This window comes from Trachurus japonicus, chromosome 10 (genome assembly GCF_045865225.1).
Source record: "Trachurus japonicus isolate A0001 chromosome 10, Traja_1.0".
In the NCBI taxonomy this organism is placed as follows: Eukaryota; Metazoa; Chordata; class Actinopteri; order Carangiformes; family Carangidae; genus Trachurus; species Trachurus japonicus.
In genome coordinates this window covers 19,586,665-19,608,078 of record NC_140916.1, presented here as the reverse complement: position 1 = coordinate 19,608,078, position 21,414 = coordinate 19,586,665, and the positions used below count along the sequence as shown (strand labels likewise).

At 39.2% G+C, this 21,414-nt stretch overlaps 2 protein-coding genes across 5 annotated transcripts; both read left to right on the top strand.

Annotated features, from left to right (window-relative positions):
• The first annotated feature begins 1,063 nt into the window (after positions 1-1,063).
• Positions 1,064-17,131, top strand: LOC146979861 (protocadherin alpha-C2-like). 4 transcript variants are annotated; one of them, XM_085789867.1, is made up of 3 exons: positions 1,064-3,479; positions 14,211-14,246; positions 15,386-15,592. In XM_085789867.1, the coding sequence occupies exons 1-2, from the start codon at positions 1,074-1,076 to the stop codon at positions 14,220-14,222; spliced, it is 2,418 nt and encodes an 805-aa protein (XP_085645993.1). In that variant the 5' UTR covers positions 1,064-1,073; the 3' UTR covers positions 14,223-14,246; positions 15,386-15,592. The 4 variants fall into 4 exon arrangements, with proteins under 4 accessions (XP_085645993.1, XP_085645991.1, XP_085645992.1 ...); XM_085789866.1 differs by lacking the exon at positions 1,064-3,479 and adding an exon at positions 10,474-12,970 and having other exon boundaries at positions 15,386-17,131; XM_085789865.1 differs by lacking the exon at positions 14,211-14,246 and having other exon boundaries at positions 15,386-15,586.
• Positions 4,665-7,283, top strand: LOC146979862 (protocadherin alpha-C2-like). The gene has a single exon (XM_085789869.1). It carries the CDS (start codon positions 4,831-4,833, stop codon positions 7,243-7,245), a length of 2,415 nt encoding a protein of 804 aa, XP_085645995.1. The 5' UTR covers positions 4,665-4,830; the 3' UTR covers positions 7,246-7,283.
• Positions 17,132-21,414: the final 4,283 nt, after the last annotated feature.

Genomic DNA, 21,414 nt, shown 5'->3' with positions numbered 1-21,414 from the left:
CTGGTTGTAGTCCAAGATGGTATCCAGACATAACTTGAAAAGTAATATAACTGAGATATATTTCATCGAAAAGTAACATAAATAATAATAATGAAAATAATAATAAAAAATAACAAATACTGCATTATTGCAACATTTGTGACTTCCATAAGCCTGTTTCCCTCAAACAATCTACATTTAGGCAGAGTTAAAATTCAATATGGTACGGGTAATGACAAAACGTGTCTTACCATAGTACTAAAGTGGTTTTAAGCACACAAACAGCGCGTGTAAACAGGGTTGCAAGGGCTTTGACGTAATTGGATTGCATGTCGAAGGTAACGTAGCAGTCTGTGTAATACAGTGGTTCCCAACGTTTTTTGGCTTGTGACCCCATTTTGACGTCACAAATTTCTGGCGACCCCCACGATCACGCGATCATCGCAGCCATCAATCAAGATGAGCCACCTCAGATATTTTAAATCATATACTGCATTTTATTTGACCTCGATTTATATTTGAGAAAGTTAAAGTATATAATACAGTTGTTGAAGATTGTGTGTGGTTTTTTTAATCATAATTTTAAAAAGAATAATAATTAGTTTTATAAGTAATTTTTTTTTTATCAATTACTAGACATTTCAGGCGACCCCATTTGAATTCCAGGCGACCCCACGTGGGGTACCGACCCCAAGGTTGAAAAACACTGGTGTAATAAAATAAACTTAACAGTGCATTTGCAACTCTAAAATCCAAGACTGTATTGCATTGTAACAAAAATTAGTAAAAGTTCACACACAAATCATGATAAAAACTTTAAACTATTCATATTTTTATGAAGCAACAATTCTCAAAAAGGGCTGTTTACGTCGCTGCATTCCACAAAAACATACCCACTGATGAAGTCATCGTTTCAAGATATTTGATTGGATCCTGGTCAGGCAGACATATTGCACAAAAATCTCTGCTGTTGCGAGTGTAACGAAACGTTTCGAAAGAAGATCCTCGTGCCTTCTTGAATCGAATAAAAGGATTGTCTCTCGTTGCTTCGAAACACCCATCACATTTAAAAGCGTTGAAACGGATTATTATCCATGGCGCATCATACACTTCACGGTTCCTGGAGAGGGTACGTTTCCGTGTTTCTTTTTCTATCTACCATTTTGGACACAGTATCCACTGTCACCCATTATTCCGTTCCCGAAGAAATGGAGGAAGGGTCTGTCGTTGCGAATTTAGCAACTGATTTGGGATTAGATGTTAAAACACTGAACAAAAGAAAAATGCGCATAGACGTCGTAGGCAACAAGAAATATCTAGACATTAACAAAGATACAGGAGAGCTCTTTATTTTGGAAAGGATTGATCGAGAGTTTCTCTGCCCATCTAAGACCACTAATTGTTTTCTAAAATTAGACGCTACAATTGAGAACCCAATACGGATGTTTAATATCGAGGTGGAAATCATGGATATTAATGACAACGCTCCTCATTTTCGACGTGGGACGATGCATTTGGACATCTCTGAATCAAGCCCCATTGGAGAGAGATTCTCACTGAACAATGCTGCAGATCCAGATGTTGGGACGAATTCTGTGAAAAATTACCACCTGAGCTCAAGTGAACACTTTGCTCTTGAAATTCAGACCGGAAGAGATGGGACGAAATTTGCAGATTTGATACTTAAAAAAGCTTTAGACAGGGAGCAGCAGGCTGTTCATAATCTAATACTGACCGCTGTGGATGGCGGAGTCCCCACGCGCACAGGTACAGCCAGCATTATTGTTCGCGTGCTTGATGTGAACGACAACGCCCCTTCGTTTGACAAAGACAGATATGTCGTAGATGTGACGGAAAATGCTCCTATTGGAAGTCTAGTAATCAAACTAAATGCTACAGATTTAGATGAAGGATCAAATTCTGACATTGTTTATTCATATAGTTTGTATACATCAGAGAGAACACAGAATATGTTTAATCTGAATCCAGAAAATGGTGAAATCAGAGTGAAAGAGATGATTAATTTTGAAGATGTTAAACTTCATGAGATGGAGATTATTGCCAGTGATAAAGGACAAAACACTTTATCTGGTCAGTGTAAACTGACAATACAGGTGACTGACATGAATGATAATCATCCAGAAATCTCCATCAAATCTTTTCTCAGTCCTATCAAAGAGAATGAACCAATAGACACAGTGATAGCTGTGGTTAGTGTGAGTGATAAAGACTCAGGTGACAACGGAGTGGTTGATCTTCATATTCCAGATAATATGCCTTTCAAGCTGAGAGAGTCCTCTGATAACTATTATGAATTAGTGGTGTCGGAGCCGTTAGACCGGGAGAAGGTTCCAGAATATGACGTCACTTTCACTGTCACAGACAGAGGTTCTCCTCCTTTATCTGACAATGAAACTATGACTTTAGAGCTGCTGGATGTTAATGACAATGTCCCACAGTTCCCTCTGTCATTTTATACTATACGTGTTATGGAGAATAACGCACCTGGGGCCTTGCTGAGTTCACTCACTGCCTTTGACCCTGACCTCCATGAAAACCAGTATCTAGTTTATTTCATCCTAGAGAAGGAGATAGCCAACACCTCCATGTCCATGCTGTTCTCCATCAATCCAGAGAACGGAAATCTTTACGCACTGAAAACTTTTGACTATGAGATTGAGAAGGAGTTTCTTTTCCACATTGAGGCCAGAGACTCTGGTTCTCCTCCACTCAGCAGCAACGTGACTGTTCACATCATTATTGTGGACCAGAACGACAACGCTCCAGTTATTGTCTCTCCGTGGCGAGCACACGGCTCGATGGTGGAGGAGAAGATCCCCAGATCCACTGATAAAGGCTCTCTGGTTGCCAAGGTGATAGCTTTGGACACTGACTCTGTGCACAACTCTCGGATTACCTACCAGTTTCTACAAGTGACTGACGCCACCTTGTTCAGTCTGGACCAGTACAACGGAGAGATCCGGACTATGAGGATGTTCAGCTACAGAGATCCACGTCACCAGAGACTGGTTGTTGTTGCCAAGGACAACGGGGAGCCTGCCCTCTCTGCTACAGTCACCATCAAGCTGTCCACAGTGGAGACTGCTGTTAAGGCCTACTCTGACATGACTGAGGTGCCTCTAGAGTACGACATCTTCTCAGACCTCAACCTGTACTTGGTGATCGGTCTGGGCTCAGTGTCGTTTCTCCTGCTCATCACCATATTGGTCACCATCGTGCTCAAGTGTCAGAAACCCAAGACCAGCAAAGCAGCTCCTCCCTGCAGGAACAGTGTGATCAGTGAGAGGAACTCCACCATCGCAGATTCCACTCTGGTCTCCAACGACGCCTACTGGTACAGTCTGTTTCTAGCAGAGACCAGGAAAGGAAAGCTGGTGGTCAGACAGCCTGTGCCAAAGGGCTCCAGATACATCGTGTCCAGTTTACCAAGAGGCACAGGACTGACAGAGACTAGTGACTCAGCAGCTTCTACTCTGCAGGTATGAAGGAAATGTACTTGAAAAATATATTCAACACAACTGTACTGGGCTGGCATTTATCATGTCAACTCATAACTGATCACACAAAACCTGGATTTTCTGTGAAACCAGTGCTTGATAATGTGAACTCTCCTCTGAGACAATTACAGCATAAAAAACAACAACTTTTTTATCCAAAATAATCATGAAAAAAGTATGACTATAATGTAATTTACAACATTTAGAACAAGTCTTCCTGCAATCGAAGTATACAATTGCTTGCACTGCTCCATTTACATTTACATATAATCTCCTGGAATTTCAAGAGTAATTTAACAAACCTCCTTTCCCTTTCCTAAATATATTTATCTCGTTATTCACCATTAATTTATCCTCATAATCAATTTCAGGTATTAGAAGGAGAGCTGAGGCACGATATGGAGTAAATTATATTAAAAACTAAGTAGCGGTTAATTCAAATAATTGATCGTGCATGTACAGGCAGTTTATGTACAAATGTGTATTACTGTGTTTCTGTCATGCTCATGCGTAAAATTTCCACAAATCAAATGAAAAGGAATACAGTGATAAACAGTCTGTACTTTTCTGACGTTGCCTGATTCAGCAGTTATTTAGTCCTCGCAACCTTTAGGATTCTGATAAACTATTATTTCCAGGGCTCACATCTGTGCCTTCTATGACCAAATGGCCCTCCCGTATAGGCAGGGATTAACTCCGAGACTGCACTGTTCATGAGACAAAGAGTTTAAAACGCACACCAAATACACAGAAAAATGAAATGATATAAATATCTATAGTTTTATGCACACGACACTGCGCGTAAAAATCAAACACTGCGATAGGGCTGCGATATGGTGTATCTGCACCAATATTATGTAAACTAAAAGTATAATTGAAATAGAAGCTCTCAAGATCAGGTCGCCAGCATTAACAAACTTATGAAAACAACAAGACTGTGCGTATATTGTCACCCCATTTCAAGACAAAACGATTTTAAAAATTGGGCAACACATTTAGTAATGTGCTTGAGTACACTTTTCCTTTAAAACAAAAATTAAATTTTACACAGAAGTCAAAACGGACTCTTTAAATTCTCGATATGTTAGGAGGCGCAGAGGCGTGTGAAGAACTACTGACGTCGCTGCCCCCCACAAAAACATACTCACTGATGAAGTCATCTTCTCAATATAGTTGATTGGATCCTGGGCACTGGGCAGGCAGACATATTGCACGCAAATCTCTGCTTATACCAGTGTAAAGAAAGATCCTCGTTGCCTTCTGTAATCGAATAAAAGGACTGTCGTTGCTCCAACGCGCGTCACATTTCAAGGCGTTGAAACGGATTATTATCATGGCGCATCACACTCTTCACGGTTCCCGGAGAGGGTACGTTTCCGTGTTTTTCTTTCTTTCTGCCATTATGGACACGGTATCCACCGTCACCCATTATTCTGTACCTGAAGAAATGGAGGAAGGATCTGTCGTTGCGAATTTAGCAACTGATTTAGGATTAGATGTAAAGACGCTGAACGAAAGGAAAATGCGCCTAGACGTCGTAGGCAACAAGAAATATCTTGACATTAACAAAGACACAGGAGAGCTCTTTATTTTAGAAAGGATTGACAGAGAGTTTTTATGCTCACTGAAGACAGCCACGTCTTGTTTTCTTAAATTAGACGCTACAATTGAGAACCCAATAAGGATGTTTAATATCGAGGTGGAAATTATTGATATTAATGATAACGCCCCTCATTTTCGACGTGGGACGATGCATTTGGACATCTCTGAATCAAGCCCCATTGGAGAGAGATTCTCACTGAACAATGCTGCAGATCCAGATGTTGCGACGAATTCTGTAAAAAATTACCACCTGAGCTCAAGTGAACACTTTGCCATTGAAATTCAGACCGGAAGAGATGGAACAAAATTTGCAGATTTGATACTTAAAAAAGCTTTAGACAGGGAGCAGCAGGCTGTTCATAATCTAATACTGACCGCTGTGGACGGCGGGGTCCCCTCGCGCACAGGTACAGCCAGCATTATTGTTCGCGTGCTTGATGTGAACGACAACGCCCCTTCGTTTGACAAAGACAGATATGTCGTAGATGTGACGGAAAATGCTCCTATTGGAAGTCTAGTAATCAAACTAAATGCTACAGATTTAGATGAAGGATCAAATTCTGACATTGCTTATTCATATAGTTTGTATACATCAGAGAGAACACAAAATATGTTTAATCTGAATCCAGAAAATGGTGAAATCAGAGTGAAAGAGATGATTAATTATGAGGATGTTAAACTTTATGAGATGGAGATTATTGCCAGTGATAAAGGACAAAACTCTTTATCTGGTCAGTGTAAACTGACAATACAGGTGACTGACATGAATGATAATCATCCAGAAATCTCCATCAAATCTTTTCTCAGTCCTATCAAAGAGAATGAACCGATAGACACAGTGATAGCTGTGGTTAGTGTGAGTGATAAAGACTCAGGTGACAACGGAGTGGTTGATCTTCATATTCCAGATAATATGCCTTTCAAGCTGAGAGAGTCCTCTGATAACTATTATGAATTAGTGGTGTCAGAGCCGTTAGACCGGGAGAAGGTTCCAGAATATGACGTCACTTTCACTGTCACAGACAGAGGTTCTCCTCCTTTATCTGACAATGAAACTATGACTTTAGAGCTGCTGGATGTTAATGACAATGTCCCACAGTTCCCTCTGTCATTTTATACTATACGTGTTATGGAGAATAACGCACCTGGGGCCTTGCTGAGTTCACTCACTGCCTTTGACCCTGACCTCCATGAAAACCAGTATCTAGTTTATTTCATCCTAGAGAAGGAGATAGCCAACACCTCCATGTCCATGCTGTTCTCCATCAATCCAGAGAACGGAAATCTTTACGCACTGAAAACTTTTGACTATGAGATTGAGAAGGAGTTTCTTTTCCACATTGAGGCCAGAGACTCTGGTTCTCCTCCACTCAGCAGCAACGTGACTGTTCACATCATTATTGTGGACCAGAACGACAACGCTCCAGTTATTGTCTCTCCATGGCGAGCACACGGCTCGGTGGTGGAGGAGAAGATCCCCAGATCCACTGATAAAGGCTCTCTGGTTGCCAAGGTGATAGCTTTGGACACTGACTCTGTGCACAACTCTCGGATTACCTACCAGTTTCTACAAGTGACTGACGCCACCTTGTTCAGTCTGGACCAGTACAACGGAGAGATCCGGACTATGAGGATGTTCAGCTACAGAGATCCACGCCACCAGAGACTGGTTGTTGTTGCCAAGGACAACGGGGAGCCTGCCCTCTCTGCTACAGTCACCATCAAGCTGTCCACAGTGGAGACTGCTGTTAAGGCCTACTCTGACATGACTGAGGTGCCTCTAGAGTACGACATCTTCTCAGACCTCAACCTGTACTTGGTGATCGGTCTGGGCTCAGTGTCGTTTCTCCTGCTCATCACCATATTGGTCACCATCGTGCTCAAGTGTCAGAAACCCAAGACCAGCAAAGCAGCTCCTCCCTGCAGGAACAGTGTGATCAGTGAGAGGAACTCCACCATCGCAGATTCCACTCTGGTCTCCAACGACGCCTACTGGTACAGTCTGTTTCTAGCAGAGACCAGGAAAGGAAAGCTGGTGGTCAGACAGCCTGTGCCAAAGGGCTCCAGATACATCGTGTCCAGTTTACCAAGAGGCACAGGACTGACAGAGACTAGTGACTCAGCAGCCTCCACTCTGCAGGTATGAAGAGAATGTGCTCCACACATCTGCACTTATCAAATGTCCATCAAGTATGTAAATGTAAATGTACTTTATTCATACAGCCCTTTACAAAAACCCTTCCGGTGAACCAAGGTGCTTTACAATAGATAATAAATAAAAGGGAATAAGTTAAGACAATTAAAAAACAATAAAATTAATAAAATAGAACAAAATAAAATAAAAATGTCACCACACTTGTGGTGACACTTTTATGACAAAAGTACTCATGGCTTTTTTCTCTGGCAGTGCCTGAGAACAACTGCCTTAAATAATTTAGACATTAGATTAAGTTATTGTGTGCAATAAGCAAATGTTTTCATTAAGCCCTCTTACACTAGCTGGCATGACGATTTGGTTATATTTAGAATCTCGCAAATATTCATGTATAATTTGATTATTATTATAAATTACTTTTATAGGGCCAGGATTCTCAGTCTCTGATGTCACAATCATGTTATACTCTGATTTGGCAGCTTGTCTGAATCAGACTTTCATGTTTGTGAAACCTTGACTGAAAATTGTTAATTTCTTTATCAGATGACCACAGTAAGGTGTAATAGTTCTTGTGACAGTCTGAGAGTTCTGAAACTTTTATTAAGTTGTCAAAATGCAAAATAGGACCAGCTGTCTGACTTTGTGCTAGTCTGCAAACATGATCAAACATAACCCCATCATCCACAGAGTTCACACTTAAGAACTGGACAGTTGCCAGTCATTTGTGATGCTGTGTGTTGTTTTATTTTACCTGCATCTCCCTGCCTGCAATTGTGATTTTTAATTATGCTCGTTTATTTTATACTTTTTTCCCCACATATCTACGTACTGTCCTGCTGACAAAGTCAACTCTGTTTATACTGATCATGGTTTTTCAGTCTGTGAATCTCTCTTTAAGAGAAAGGGAGTATTTCTGAGTTTCTCATCCTCTTACTTTCACTATTAAGGACTGCTGCAAAGTTTTGATGCATTCCTAATCTAAATGTCACTGTTACTATTGTTTCAAGTATCCATGTTGCCTTTTAGCTATTCTTAAAACTTTCATTTGTATGTCAGTTTTAGTTTTTTCCTCCAATTCTCTTGGTCCATTATACCCAAAAGTCAGTTGCACATCTTGCATTTCTTGTTTTCCTCCTGAATATCTGTTCCATTTACGTTCTATCACATTTTATCCAAGTCATGCATTGCTTTAACTTCCTTCTCTATATCTCCAAAGTGAACATATTTCTGTTTCACTGTCACTCAGCCACATGCAGTTCCCAGCTGTTGCTGTAGTTCTTAGTCTGTCATGATTTACCCTTTTCCTTCCCCCTCTCTTCTCTTCTAATTTAATTTATATGTTTCCCTTATCTTTGCTTTACCCATTTACTTATCTTTTGCCATGGTCTCTCACTACCTTTTCTTCAGCCTGTATTGCCTTCTTTTTCTCTGTTCTTTCTTCTGCCCCTCGTCTTCATCTACTTTTCAACATTTTGCCATTTTATATCTTTTATGCTTTGTGTGGAAAATATACAGACTATATAGATTTATTATATCAGACTTGTTCACAGTGGATACCATGTATGGCACAGCACCAACCTGACCAGAAACTGTTGTTCTCAATCCAAACTGCTAGAATTCATCCAGTTCCTGTGATGGTTGTTTGGTTCCAGACAATACAGTCTAGTACTTAAAAGCAGTGACAGAACAGTGAATATAATAATAAGACTTTATTAAGGACACAATCAGAGGTCCATAGGGACTAAAAATACATAAAAGACAGACAATAAAAACATGGCAACAGTTAATGTAAAACAAACATCGATCACAAACATAGCCATCAATATCAACCAGATACGGTCCCAATATATCTGTTGCTTGCTGTTATTGTTTTGGTGGAGTACTGTTTCTTTATTATAACAAAGTTAAATGTACAAATAATTCACTTGTATAAATGTCTTGGTCCTAAATGATAAACCATCACTTACCAGCTTTAAGCTTAACCACTAACCATTAATTTTTTTCTGCTATATTTAAGAGACAGAAAAAAATATGTTCGTAAAAATAGTTTCAAATTGCTGTTAGTCTGACTTCCATATTCAGCTGTGTATCATTATCAAAGATGACTACGACCCACTGCTCTTCAAAAGAGGCTGAAACTTTTCCCTTCTAAAACTTTTTGCTGGTGTGAAAAGTATGTTTAAATGAAGTCTGTAATGAATATAATCCAACCACTTTATCTGGGAAAACACATGCCCCATGTTTGGCCCAACCTTGTCTCCAAAACATTTATTTTCTGATCACCCTCAGTCCCAGTGATAACAAGAGAGCAGAATTAACCCAGCTGTGACTTGTTATCCACAGTGGACAAGTGTTGTTTTAACTTTCATTATTTTAAGTTGTTGTCTTTTGCAGTTGATACAGTCTGATGCAGTTCACTGTGGAAAATGTATGGCTATGGCTCAGCCTCATGACAGTCTTCATTGGCTACATTAACTTATTTCTTCAGTTACAGAATAGTGTTGCACTTTTAAAGATTATGCAGTGTCTAGAGGAGAACAGAATAGCTGTGAAAAACTTTAAATAAGTCCAGCTGATTGGATTTTTATTTAACTTATTGTAGTTTTGTATGAGGTCCATTTTGCTATGTTAGGCAACATTTGATTACACTGTGATACATCATCAGTCAATCAGGGTAATTGTTTGTCTTAAGCAACAAAGTTATTTTTGAGTTGAACCTGGTCTGATGCTGCCTGTCAAAAAAAGTAGTGAACTCTCCTAAACTGAATTTTCACAGGTAGAATGAAATTAATTTAAAATATTTTACAGAGTTTCTCATAGTGTTAAGGCTTTACACATATTATGTCTAATAAGATGTCACAACAGGCAGATGTAAACAAACGTAACAGCCATGGATAAGTACAACAGTAACATGAGATTCCTGCATTCTCGCTTTCACTGCCCAATCTGAAACGAACTTCAGTATCACTCCCAACTGAAGTAATTCGACACCAGGAAACAACACGTCAGCAAAGCGCTCCTCCTCGCCTTTATTCAGTGCGATAAAACCCACACAGAATTCCACACGCTTGTTTTAAAAGGTTGCAAAGTCTAAAACTGGACTAGTTTCGTCGCTGCTGCCCAAGAAAACACAGTCACTGATGAGGTAATAGTCTCACGATAGTTCGTTGGATACAGCGGTGGTATTTAATGTAGCCTACGTCACGCGCTGACAGTGCTCAGAGAAACTCTCCGCTTTTGGCATCCACGGAGCGTCTGCTTGTTCAACAACAGAACGATTTGTCCACATTTCAACACACCTCCGGGCACAATGGCGAGGGACATGCCACCGGTACTCTGGAGAGGGATCATTTCCGTGTTCCTTTTTCTTTCTGCGATGATGAACACAGTGTCCACCGTCACCCATTATTCTGTTCCTGAAGAAATGGAGGAGGGCTCTGTCGTTGCGAACTTGGCGACTGATTTGGGATTAGACGTGAAGAAGCTAACGGGAAGGAAAATGCGTTTAGACTTTGTGGGTAACAAGAAATATCTTGATATCAACAAAGACACAGGAGAGCTGTTTATTCACGAGAGGATAGACAGAGAGGTTCTGTGTCCCTTAAAAATTACACACTGTTTTCTTAAATTAGATGCTACGATTGAGAACCCATTACGAATATTTAATGTCGAGGTGGAAATCATGGATATTAATGACAACGCTCCTCATTTTCGACGTGGGACAATGCGTTTGGACATCTCTGAGTCAAGCCCCATTGGAGAGAGATTCTCACTGAACAATGCTGCAGATCCAGATGTTGGGACGAATTCTTTGAAAGACTACCACCTGAACTCAAGTGAGCACTTTGCTCTTGAAATTCAGACCGGAAGAGATGGGACGAAATTTGCAGATTTGATACTTAAAAAATCTTTAGACAGGGAGCAGCAGGCTGTTCATAATCTAATACTGACCGCTGTGGACGGCGGAGCCCCCACGCGCACAGGTACAGCCAGCATTATTGTTCGCGTGCTTGATGTGAACGACAACGCCCCTTCATTTGACAAAGACAGATATGTCGTAGATGTGACGGAAAATGCTCCTATTGGAAGTCTAGTAATCAAACTAAATGCTACAGATTTAGATGAAGGATCAAATTCTGACATTGTTTATTCATATAGTTTGTATACATCAGAGAGAACACAAAATATGTTTAATCTGAATCCAGAAAATGGTGAAATCAGAGTGAAAGAGATGATTAATTATGAGGATGTTAAACTTTATGAGATGGAGATTATTGCCAGTGATAAAGGACAAAACTCTTTATCTGGTCAGTGTAAACTGACAATACAGGTGACTGACATGAATGATAATCATCCAGAAATCTCCATCAAATCTTTTCACAGTCCTATCAAAGAGAATGAACCAATAGACACAGTGATAGCTGTGGTTAGTGTGAGTGATAAAGACTCAGGTGACAACGGAGTGGTTGATCTTCATATTCCAGATAATATGCCTTTCAAGCTGAGAGAGTCCTCTGATAACTATTATGAATTAGTGGTGTCAGAGCCGTTAGACCGGGAGCAGGTTCCAGAATATGACGTCACTTTCACTGTCACAGACAGAGGTTCTCCTCCTTTATCTGACAATGAAACTATGACTTTAGAGCTGCTGGATGTTAATGACAATGTCCCACAGTTCCCTCTGTCATTTTATACTATACGTGTTATGGAGAATAACGCACCTGGGGCCTTGCTGAGTTCACTCACTGCCTTTGACCCTGACCTCCATGAAAACCAGTATCTAGTTTATTTCATCCTAGAGAAGGAGATAGCCAACACCTCCATGTCCATGCTGTTCTCCATCAATCCAGAGAACGGAAATCTTTACGCACTGAAAACTTTTGACTATGAGATTGAGAAGGAGTTTCTTTTCCACATTGAGGCCAGAGACTCTGGTTCTCCTCCACTCAGCAGCAACGTGACTGTTCACATCATTATTGTGGACCAGAACGACAACGCTCCAGTTATTGTCTCTCCGTGGCGAGCACACGGCTCGGTGGTGGAGGAGAAGATCCCCAGATCCACTGATAAAGGCTCTCTGGTTGCCAAGGTGATAGCTTTGGACACTGACTCTGTGCACAACTCTCGGATTACCTACCAGTTTCTACAAGTGACTGACGCCACCTTGTTCAGTCTGGACCAGTACAACGGAGAGATCCGGACTATGAGGATGTTCAGCTACAGAGATCCACGTCACCAGAGACTGGTTGTTGTTGCCAAGGACAACGGGGAGCCTGCCCTCTCTGCTACAGTCACCATCAAGCTGTCCACAGTGGAGACTGCTGTTAAGGCCTACTCTGACATGACTGAGGTGCCTCTAGAGTACGACATCTTCTCAGACCTCAACCTGTACTTGGTGATCGGTCTGGGCTCAGTGTCGTTTCTCCTGCTCATCACCATATTGGTCACCATCGTGCTCAAGTGTCAGAAACCCAAGACCAGCAAAGCAGCTCCTCCCTGCAGGAACAGTGTGATCAGTGAGAGGAACTCCACCATCGCAGATTCCACTCTGGTCTCCAACGACGCCTACTGGTACAGTCTGTTTCTAGCAGAGACCAGGAAAGGAAAGCTGGTGGTCAGACAGCCTGTGCCAAAGGGCTCCAGATACATCGTGTCCAGTTTACCAAGAGGCACAGGACTGACAGAGACTAGTGACTCAGCAGCCTCCACTCTGCAGGTATAAATTATCACTCACTGCAGTTTGAATAAGGGTAAAGTAAAACACATCTATCCCATTGTTAACTTTGCAAACCTAACTAGAAAACTGAAAGTGAAAAAAAAAATCTATTGTCAAGACAATTCATATTCCTATCACAGTTCATATTTAGTTAAAGTCATAAAAAAGGATACATTTATGTCTTACAATTACAAATCATGACAAAATACTGTATGTGTGTCATTATGAAACACTGTGCATCATTTTATTCTCATCCTCTGCTGTTTCCTTTACACGTAGGACACTTAAAGTTTTCAGTTTTCATCTGTGTGTGACCTCAACTGTTCCAACACATTGTCACATTGATTAGTCCGTCTTATTGTGCTGTAAAAATTATTTTAAATCTTCTGCTTTCATCTTTTCAAAATGTAGTAAACAGTTCAACTGCTAATATCACCCTTAAGATATGAGTAAAAAAAAACAACTTTGCTGACCTAAACAGAATTTAAAAAAAAGAAAAGAAAAAAGACTGAAATCATTCAAACAAAAAACAAAACAGAAATCCCTAAAACAATAAGAAACCTAACAATTAATAGCATCCAATCTAAATAAAAGATCTTTCTACCTTGGTAAGTATACCTCTGGAATAACAAACTATAATGAATATGTTTTAATCCATCTTTATAAAATAGAATGTAAGAAGCAGCAGTTGGCCTATCTGTTCTATGTATGACACTAATCGTGCAAGTGGAACAGAAACATAATAAACAAACTGCTCATATTAGACGTTTATCAAAAAATGAAAATCTGTGATTATAGAGTCTTTACTAATGGCAGTTGTTCCAATTTTTCCTATCTATCTATCTATCTATCTATCTATCTATCTATCTATCTATCTATCTATCTATCTATCTATCTATCTATCTATCTATCTATCTATCTATCTATCTATCTATCTATCTATCTATCTATCTATCTATCTAGGTATGCTGCTGGAAGAACAACGATTATTGCTTAATGTGAAACTGTGTTTTATCCCATTTATATAGGTTACATTTTAACATGCTGCAGAATCTGCTATTGCTAAAGGGTGACACTAATCATGCATAATCTGTGGTATATTTCAAAGTTAACATTTTGTTCATAGTGCCTCCACATCAACTCTGTGATCATAGGATACACAAACACATAAGTAATCCTCTTTTGTGCTTGCAATGACCTGACCATTAAATTGCCTGTTTTTTTTCTCCCCACTCTTAAGTACCCTAAATGAGGGAAGTCCACTCTGCAGTTGGAGGTATGCAGGAGTCTCACTCCCCCGATCCGGATGCCCTTTTTTGAATGATGTTACAGAACCTTTTTGTTCCTTTCCTTTTTGTGTTTGTTTTGTTCTCAGTGGATGTTTCTTTATTCTTTTTGTCTTGTTTAATTTGTTCCCAAAAGGAGATTTTTTTAATTGCAAGGGGTCACTTAGCTGACATCACATGCAGTTTCCCAAATCTCCTGTGTTAGCCTTTTCATGCCCACTTTTTAGTTCATGTTATTCATATTACAGTATCACCTTTAAAGCCCACTAAAATGTGTCTGTGCAATCTAACTATAATATAAAACACTATGGCTTACATAACAAATCCTGATATAATATAGCCATAATGACCTTGATTGACCTCAGGCGACAAGGATATTAAGCCTTAATAATCATAAGGGGGTGATTGCAGACAGTCTGATGAGCTCCGTTTTGCAGACAGGCAAACGTGGTAATTAAGTAGTACTTGAACATGATTCCTAAAATAACATCAACATGCAACACCACCCGAAGAGTCGTTGAGCACAGTTCTTAATAATCCTCCATTTCAACTAACAATATTACCATTTGTCAGTTAATACACATGTCAAGAAAATATAGAATTCTCTTTGACAGAATGACCATGTTCTCAAAAGGGTGCTGTGCATGAAGATTAAACTGTGTTCATCCCCTACTGACCCATCACTCATAGATAACGAGTGTATCCTGCTTTCGAATGTTTGAGTGGGGTTGGTCTGTGCTGTTGGTGTATGACTGACTTAGCCAAAAATGTAATTTGACTGAGTGATACTGACTTCACAGATTGACACTTCTGAATCCCTGTCTCTCTGTAGTGTGAATTGTGACCTACTTCTTTGTGCAGGAGAGGCGCAAAGTGAAACCAGTCACCCAGTTACCTAGCAACCACTCTCCTTCACATAACCGTGGAGCATGGTATTCATTGATAGACCCGGTACCTCACTTCATGTTCAAGGATCTGCCCAACCCCTTCACTGTCTTCTGCCTGAAGCCCCTGTCTGAGTGACAGATGTCGGCTGCATGAGCTATGTCACTTTGGCCACTCACATGGCTGTCAGTCTTCTAGTTCTTCTCCAGATTTATGTAATTCTCTTGTCTTTTTTTCTTTACAGGAATCTACCACCAGCAGCAGCAGTTCAACATAAGGCCACACACCTCCAGCTGCACACTGGATCTACGCTGAGAGGAAAGCTTCTTGGAGCTTTTTGGAGGAAAGGAGAAACCTCTGTCCCCAACCCTCTTCTTCACGTTGTGTAATTTTTATGTTTAAACACCGAATGGGCTTTGGTGGCTAATCAAAGACACAACCCCCCATCCCTCTCTCCTGAAGAACTTAAAACAAAAAAGAAAAACACTCAGCATTCCTTTTCTGTCCATTCAGTATGCATGCTAAAGCTGCATGGCTTCAACCACACTCCAAGACCCCCAAACAAAAAAAATCAAGAGGAGACACTTGCAAAGAAACAGACTATACAAGAAATGGCACAAGAGGATATTCAATGAAGCCACAAGGACGACAAAATGAGTGGACATGGGGGTATTGAAATGCCTTTAAGAGACTGTTTTCTCCCTGGAAAAAGAAGCACCTGTTAGATATTTCATTTATAACTTCTGCTCTTTGTCTTGCTGCAACAGCATCGATGTATTATATATCAGTTAAGTGAAACAGCACAATTAACTTAATGTGAAAAAAGCACCAACATACCATTTTTAAGTGTGAAACTAACAGGAATCAGTATTTTATAAATGTTGTAGCTTTCAGTAATTTTTTTGTACTTGACTTTGTGCTTTATATGTGAGCTAGGCCAAATGGGAGTGCTAAGATTTTAAACTGACCAGTACATCATAGTGAGGCCTTTAGCCACTAGGTATCTGCCTTTCAGTTGTGTTTGCATGGAATAATCACAGTACGTTGATAGTTTTAGGTAATTTACAATATTTAGCAATCCGTTGTCTGCAGTTAGCTTAGCATTTTTCAAAACAAGAATTCATTTTACTGGGGGAACATTAACAAGTACAAAAGTGTAATACTTTCTCATGAAGATCTTCAGAAAGTGTCGAAGATTGAAAATGTCATTCCTTTTTCTTAGTACCTAGGCCAGAGGGAAATGACAGGCAGCAGTGGAAAAAGAATTATAGAAATGTAAGTGTACTCTCACTTAACTGTACAGTCAGTGTGTTTGAATGTCCACTTGGACTTTACTGGAGCGAATGAGTCTGTGTTTTAACTGACAACAGGTAAACACAAGAAGTTTTTGCAAATGGATTAAATCATGTCTCATAACTCATAACTACTCTATACCGAACACAAACATTACCATGTGCTTTCACATTTTGATTTTAAAGCCAAACTCTGTGCATTAGGTTGCAAACTCAGAATTTAACATGTAGATTTTATGTTTATGTTACAATACTGAAACAATATAGCTGTGATTGATTTTATCCAATGGAAGCTGTGCTCATGTGTATTACTGACTACTTTGTGTATCTATATATGCAGCATATAAACAGAGATACAAACATGTCTGTATCTGTACATATGCCTTTCCATTGCAATATTAATGCTGAACATGAACAACAGTGTAAGTCTTGTGCCATCAAATTTATACTCATGTGAGAACTAGTTAAACTGTTAAACAATGAACATTCAGAAATCTTATACTCAAAGTCTTTAGCACAGCTCACATTGCATTACTTGTATAAAGTTTGATGTGTTACATGAAAACATATACAGTAAGTGCTTTTTGTACAGTGGTACTTATATGGAATATGTAGCAACTTGTGTAATGTGGGCTGATTGTGTGCTATGGTTTGGTCTGTATGATCCATTAAACAGAAAAACAATACAGAACAACAAAGATAATGCTTCTCCTCTGAATCTTTCTTGAGTCAAATGGCCTTATCCCCCTTTGGGACAGCTGCATTACCATAGTTTTTGTATAGTTTAAAGTAAGGATGTTAATATTATAATTATGAACAAGGTCAAAGTCAGAGCCTGGTGGCATTTATGATGACAATGTGAATAGTTTAAATGTTTCTTTAAAAAAAAAAACATTTTTTTCATTTTAATCGTCATACCTTTTATGTGAGTGTCCTGCTAGAATATGTTTATAGCTTTAATGTTTTAAACTGTTATATTTCTCATGCTGTACATTTCTGCAGCATTTCCTTTCACCCTTTATTTGTATCATCCCCTGTCTCTTTAAAACCCCTCCTCCCTACCAAGCCTAGTCTGCTCTAATTGGTCAGTTTCTGCAGGCCTGAGCAGGCAGTGCACACTGTATTTCCACGTTAGTGGTTGCTGGTGTTCAACCATAACAGAGTTTAGCTGCACTCCCACAGTGATCATTGATTATTGATTATCTTCACCAATACAAATTGAGGAGAAATTTTCAACACTGGCAAATAGGGTAACAGATTTTGCTGTTTTTATTTAGGTAATAAAAGGAAACAGTAGTAGTAGTTTATATCTCTCTGTCACATAATAGTATTTAAGTATTTATACAAAACCGGTCTATTCCACAAACATATACTATGTTTTATCTTTGTCTTCACGGGTGCATATGATAAGAGAGCAAGTTAAGTAGAAAATACTTGATGTGCAATATGTGTGTATACAGAACTATGTGAACACCAGTCAGTCAGTATCAGGCCAATGACACCATAATGATGCATTGACATGGCTGAGATAAATGCTTATGTAGTAGAATAACTGCTCAGTAATTTAAAGTATCAGAAGCTACTGTGAGAACTGCACCATGTGCATGTTTCATAGAATTTATAACTTATAACATGAAACTTTTAATATTTTCACTTGAGAAGTTTTTTCCTGGCGTGCATTTTCATTATCATGTAGTGAATGTGTCTCTGGAACAAAGCCCAAAATCACAACCTCACTGTCAGTTTTCATCTGTTTTTCATCAGCTTGATTCACACTGAATACTTTTTTTTTTTGGAAAACCTTTATCACCAGTCATCAATAGTAGCACAGCAATGTGTTTTATGTTTTGACACAAGATCTGAAATCAACATCAACTGTCCATAATACAATTCAAGATGTAAAACTTTATGTGTCATTTGCTCAAGTACGTGTTTGCAGGGTGACTGGCATGTTACACTTCCTTTTAATTTTATTCAAGTGTATTTATGTATATTTACATTATTGTGTTGAAACTGGTACAAAACTGAAACGCAAGAGTAAATACAACATGTACAAGACAAAGGTTCTTGGATGAAAAATAAAGGAATGTAAGACTTACAGTGTGTTGACTCAATCTAACTGGTTTGGCTTCACATTCTTCTGATTGAATTGTTTAATCAACTTGTAAACTCAATCCAGTTACTAGTTATACCACAGGGGGTGTTGTATGTTGTAGATGTTTTGTTGCTTGTGGAAATTGTAAATATTTGTATGTTTTAAGGTCAGACTGTCTCATCAGAGAATGTGATGCATAGCAGCAGTACGTATATCATACTGGAGTATTTAGTCAGCCTTAATAAAAAAAATATATCTTGCACATGCGGTATAGGACGCTCTGCAGAAACTTTCTTGCTCTCTTTGGCAATGACTGACATGCTCTCCGGGCTGATGATCACTGGTAACAGCTCCTTACTTATGTCCACAGAGAATATTATTGATACACATTGGAGTATATAGCAACCTATAGAATGCTCTGTGCATTCCATTTAAATGATTTATTTTCAATTCAAATATCACTGCTTAGCAATTGCACTTCAAAAAATGGTAGATAATTTCCCCAAACCAGAAAGCACATCTTGTTTTAGAATGCTCCGAGAGTTTATCTCACCCCACCTCTCTGATGATGAGACAGTAACATAACAGGAAGACTGTGTCAAAAAAAGGAATGTACCATGTGTTTGTTTCCACCAAGATCTTTTTTACAGCCACACTGATTCAAGGACACAAGCTGTCATTCTGGACATCCTACTACTAGAATGTAAGTATTGATATATATCACAACAACTACAAGGTAAGCTCAACTATTTAAAAAAATAAATAAATAAAAAGGCCTTCATTTTCCCCCTGTAAGTCAGAAAAAGTTATCAATTGCTTTAACTGAAAAGGGTTTCTTAAGGTGTGAGAAACAAACATCTGAAAGACTGAAATTATTATTGCTTCATGAACAAGAGAGAGCATGGTGCATTCTGACCCAACAAAGCAGGATGGTCATATTGTACAACAACATGTAACTATTATGAGTGGTGGTAATGCAGTTTAACTTTCCACTGCAAATTTTACTGTGTAAATAGTAATAAAGAACAAACTTTAAATGTGATAGTTGAATGATTTTGTATGATAATTTCCTCACCTTGTAATTACTGGAATAATCAAGTGGTAATGTTAGCAGTGATACTGCATAAAAATGAACAGACTGAAGAACACTAAAGGTTGCAGATCACTATGTCTAGGGCTCCAGTTGTTTAGGCCAAAAATATATATTTTCTATTTTGAGAATTACTCTTGAATTGAATCAAATGTTTTTTTTTAGAAACACTTTAAATGATTCAATTGTGAAATGTATGGGTCAAGAAAGAGGGGCATTTCCACAAATATGCTTTTGAGTAATGCTTGATCTTACCTTTCTCATACACCATAGGGGAATATAGAAACAGGCTCCAGCAGTGCCCCAGCCAAGCTATCCTCTGTGATCACAGTCAGCACTTTCACCTTGTGTCAGGACATCATGACCATCTTAATCCTGCAAAGAAACACCACGTCATAAATAACTAACATTAATTGATAAGCAGCAACCACATCATCTCTCAAATGAAGCTCTGCATGTAGTCTGGTGAATTGTGCTTAAGGTCACAATTTGAAAAGTTTAATTATGTCTTATGTTACATAAATTATGTATTTTATTAATTGTAATGCGACAGAAATGTATCAGTTGTTTTGATAAAATGTTCAGATAAGATATATTTGCTGTATTTTTCATGAATGTAGCCTACTGAATGTGTTTGTCTCTCCATCTGCCTTTTTGTGTGAGCACACATATGACCTCATCTCCCCAGAGAGATGAGGTCATATGTGTGACTGGGGAGATGAGGGGAGATGAGGAGTGTGTGTGGAGAGATTGAAATCATAAACCCAAGGGAGGAGTTTCTCTGATTTAATATCCTCCACCCCTCCAAATTTTAGCAACACCTCTTGGCTGGTGTTTATGTGATGTATCTTAAATAAATCAAGAACCAATGTGTTTATGAGAGGTCTGTTTTTTGTTTGTTTTTGGAATAAAGTGGCACAACAAATAGTAAAGAATATCATATCTAATCACCACTTGACCCTGAGAGGAGACTGTCTGTTGTCAGCAGCACTGGTCGTCTGATAGAAAAGGACACTGCACAAAAATGCACCAATGTGGAACAAAACACTAGAACCACCACCAGCTGGCACTAGTAGGCTAACACATGAGCATGATGCATCGAGCTGTGCTGTATATTCATTCATGGGCATGTATAGGAGCTCTCTCTTGACATAAATACTTTTAATAGAAGACAAATTTCAAAGTTTAGTTACATTTTGTGAGTTTCTTTTACAAGTGTTGTCTTAGCTTCAAGTGCATGCCTTATCCAATTACAAAATAATTATTGTAAATAAATTACAGGGAAGGAATATGATGGTGAAGGGTAACTTGTACATATTTAGAGAGTTAGAAATACTGTATATGTGTGTATACATCTGACTGCCTTTGTCTGCAGCATTCAAAGCTCCTCCATCCCTCCCCCTCTGCTTTCTTCCTTCCTGTACGCATGCCTCCTTTCAGCACCATGGACAGCGACCTGCCTAATGGAGCTGCGTTGCCATGGTGACGTGTTGTCTGTTCACTGGAACTGGCAGTGTGCTGTGGAGCCGCCTTTAATTTCATATTCTGACAACACCACCCCCCACCCCACCATCTTTCCACCGCCACGACACAGTGCAGCGCAGTGTCCGCAGCTAAGAGACATCGAATGAGCATTTTGCTGAGAAATGTTACCGCTTCCTTTGTCCAACACCAGCTGATAACAATGCGATGTGGTGCTTTAAGAGAGTCTGGTATCGTTGCAATGCAGGCAGAGCACCAGAAGACGTGGTGCAGACTGCTGCAGCGCACATGCACGAGCACGCATATGTTTGGCC

Coding starts and splice junctions, on each gene's coding strand:
- LOC146979862 (XM_085789869.1), top strand. CDS start 4,831: ATGGCGCATCACACTCTTCACGGTTCCCGGAGAGGGTACGTTTCCGTG.
- LOC146979861 (XM_085789868.1), top strand. CDS start 10,565: ATGGCGAGGGACATGCCACCGGTACTCTGGAGAGGGATCATTTCCGTG. Junction 12,971..15,385: donor CAGCAGCCTCCACTCTGCAG/GTATAAATTATC, acceptor TTTTCTTTACAG/GAATCTACCACCAGCAGCAG.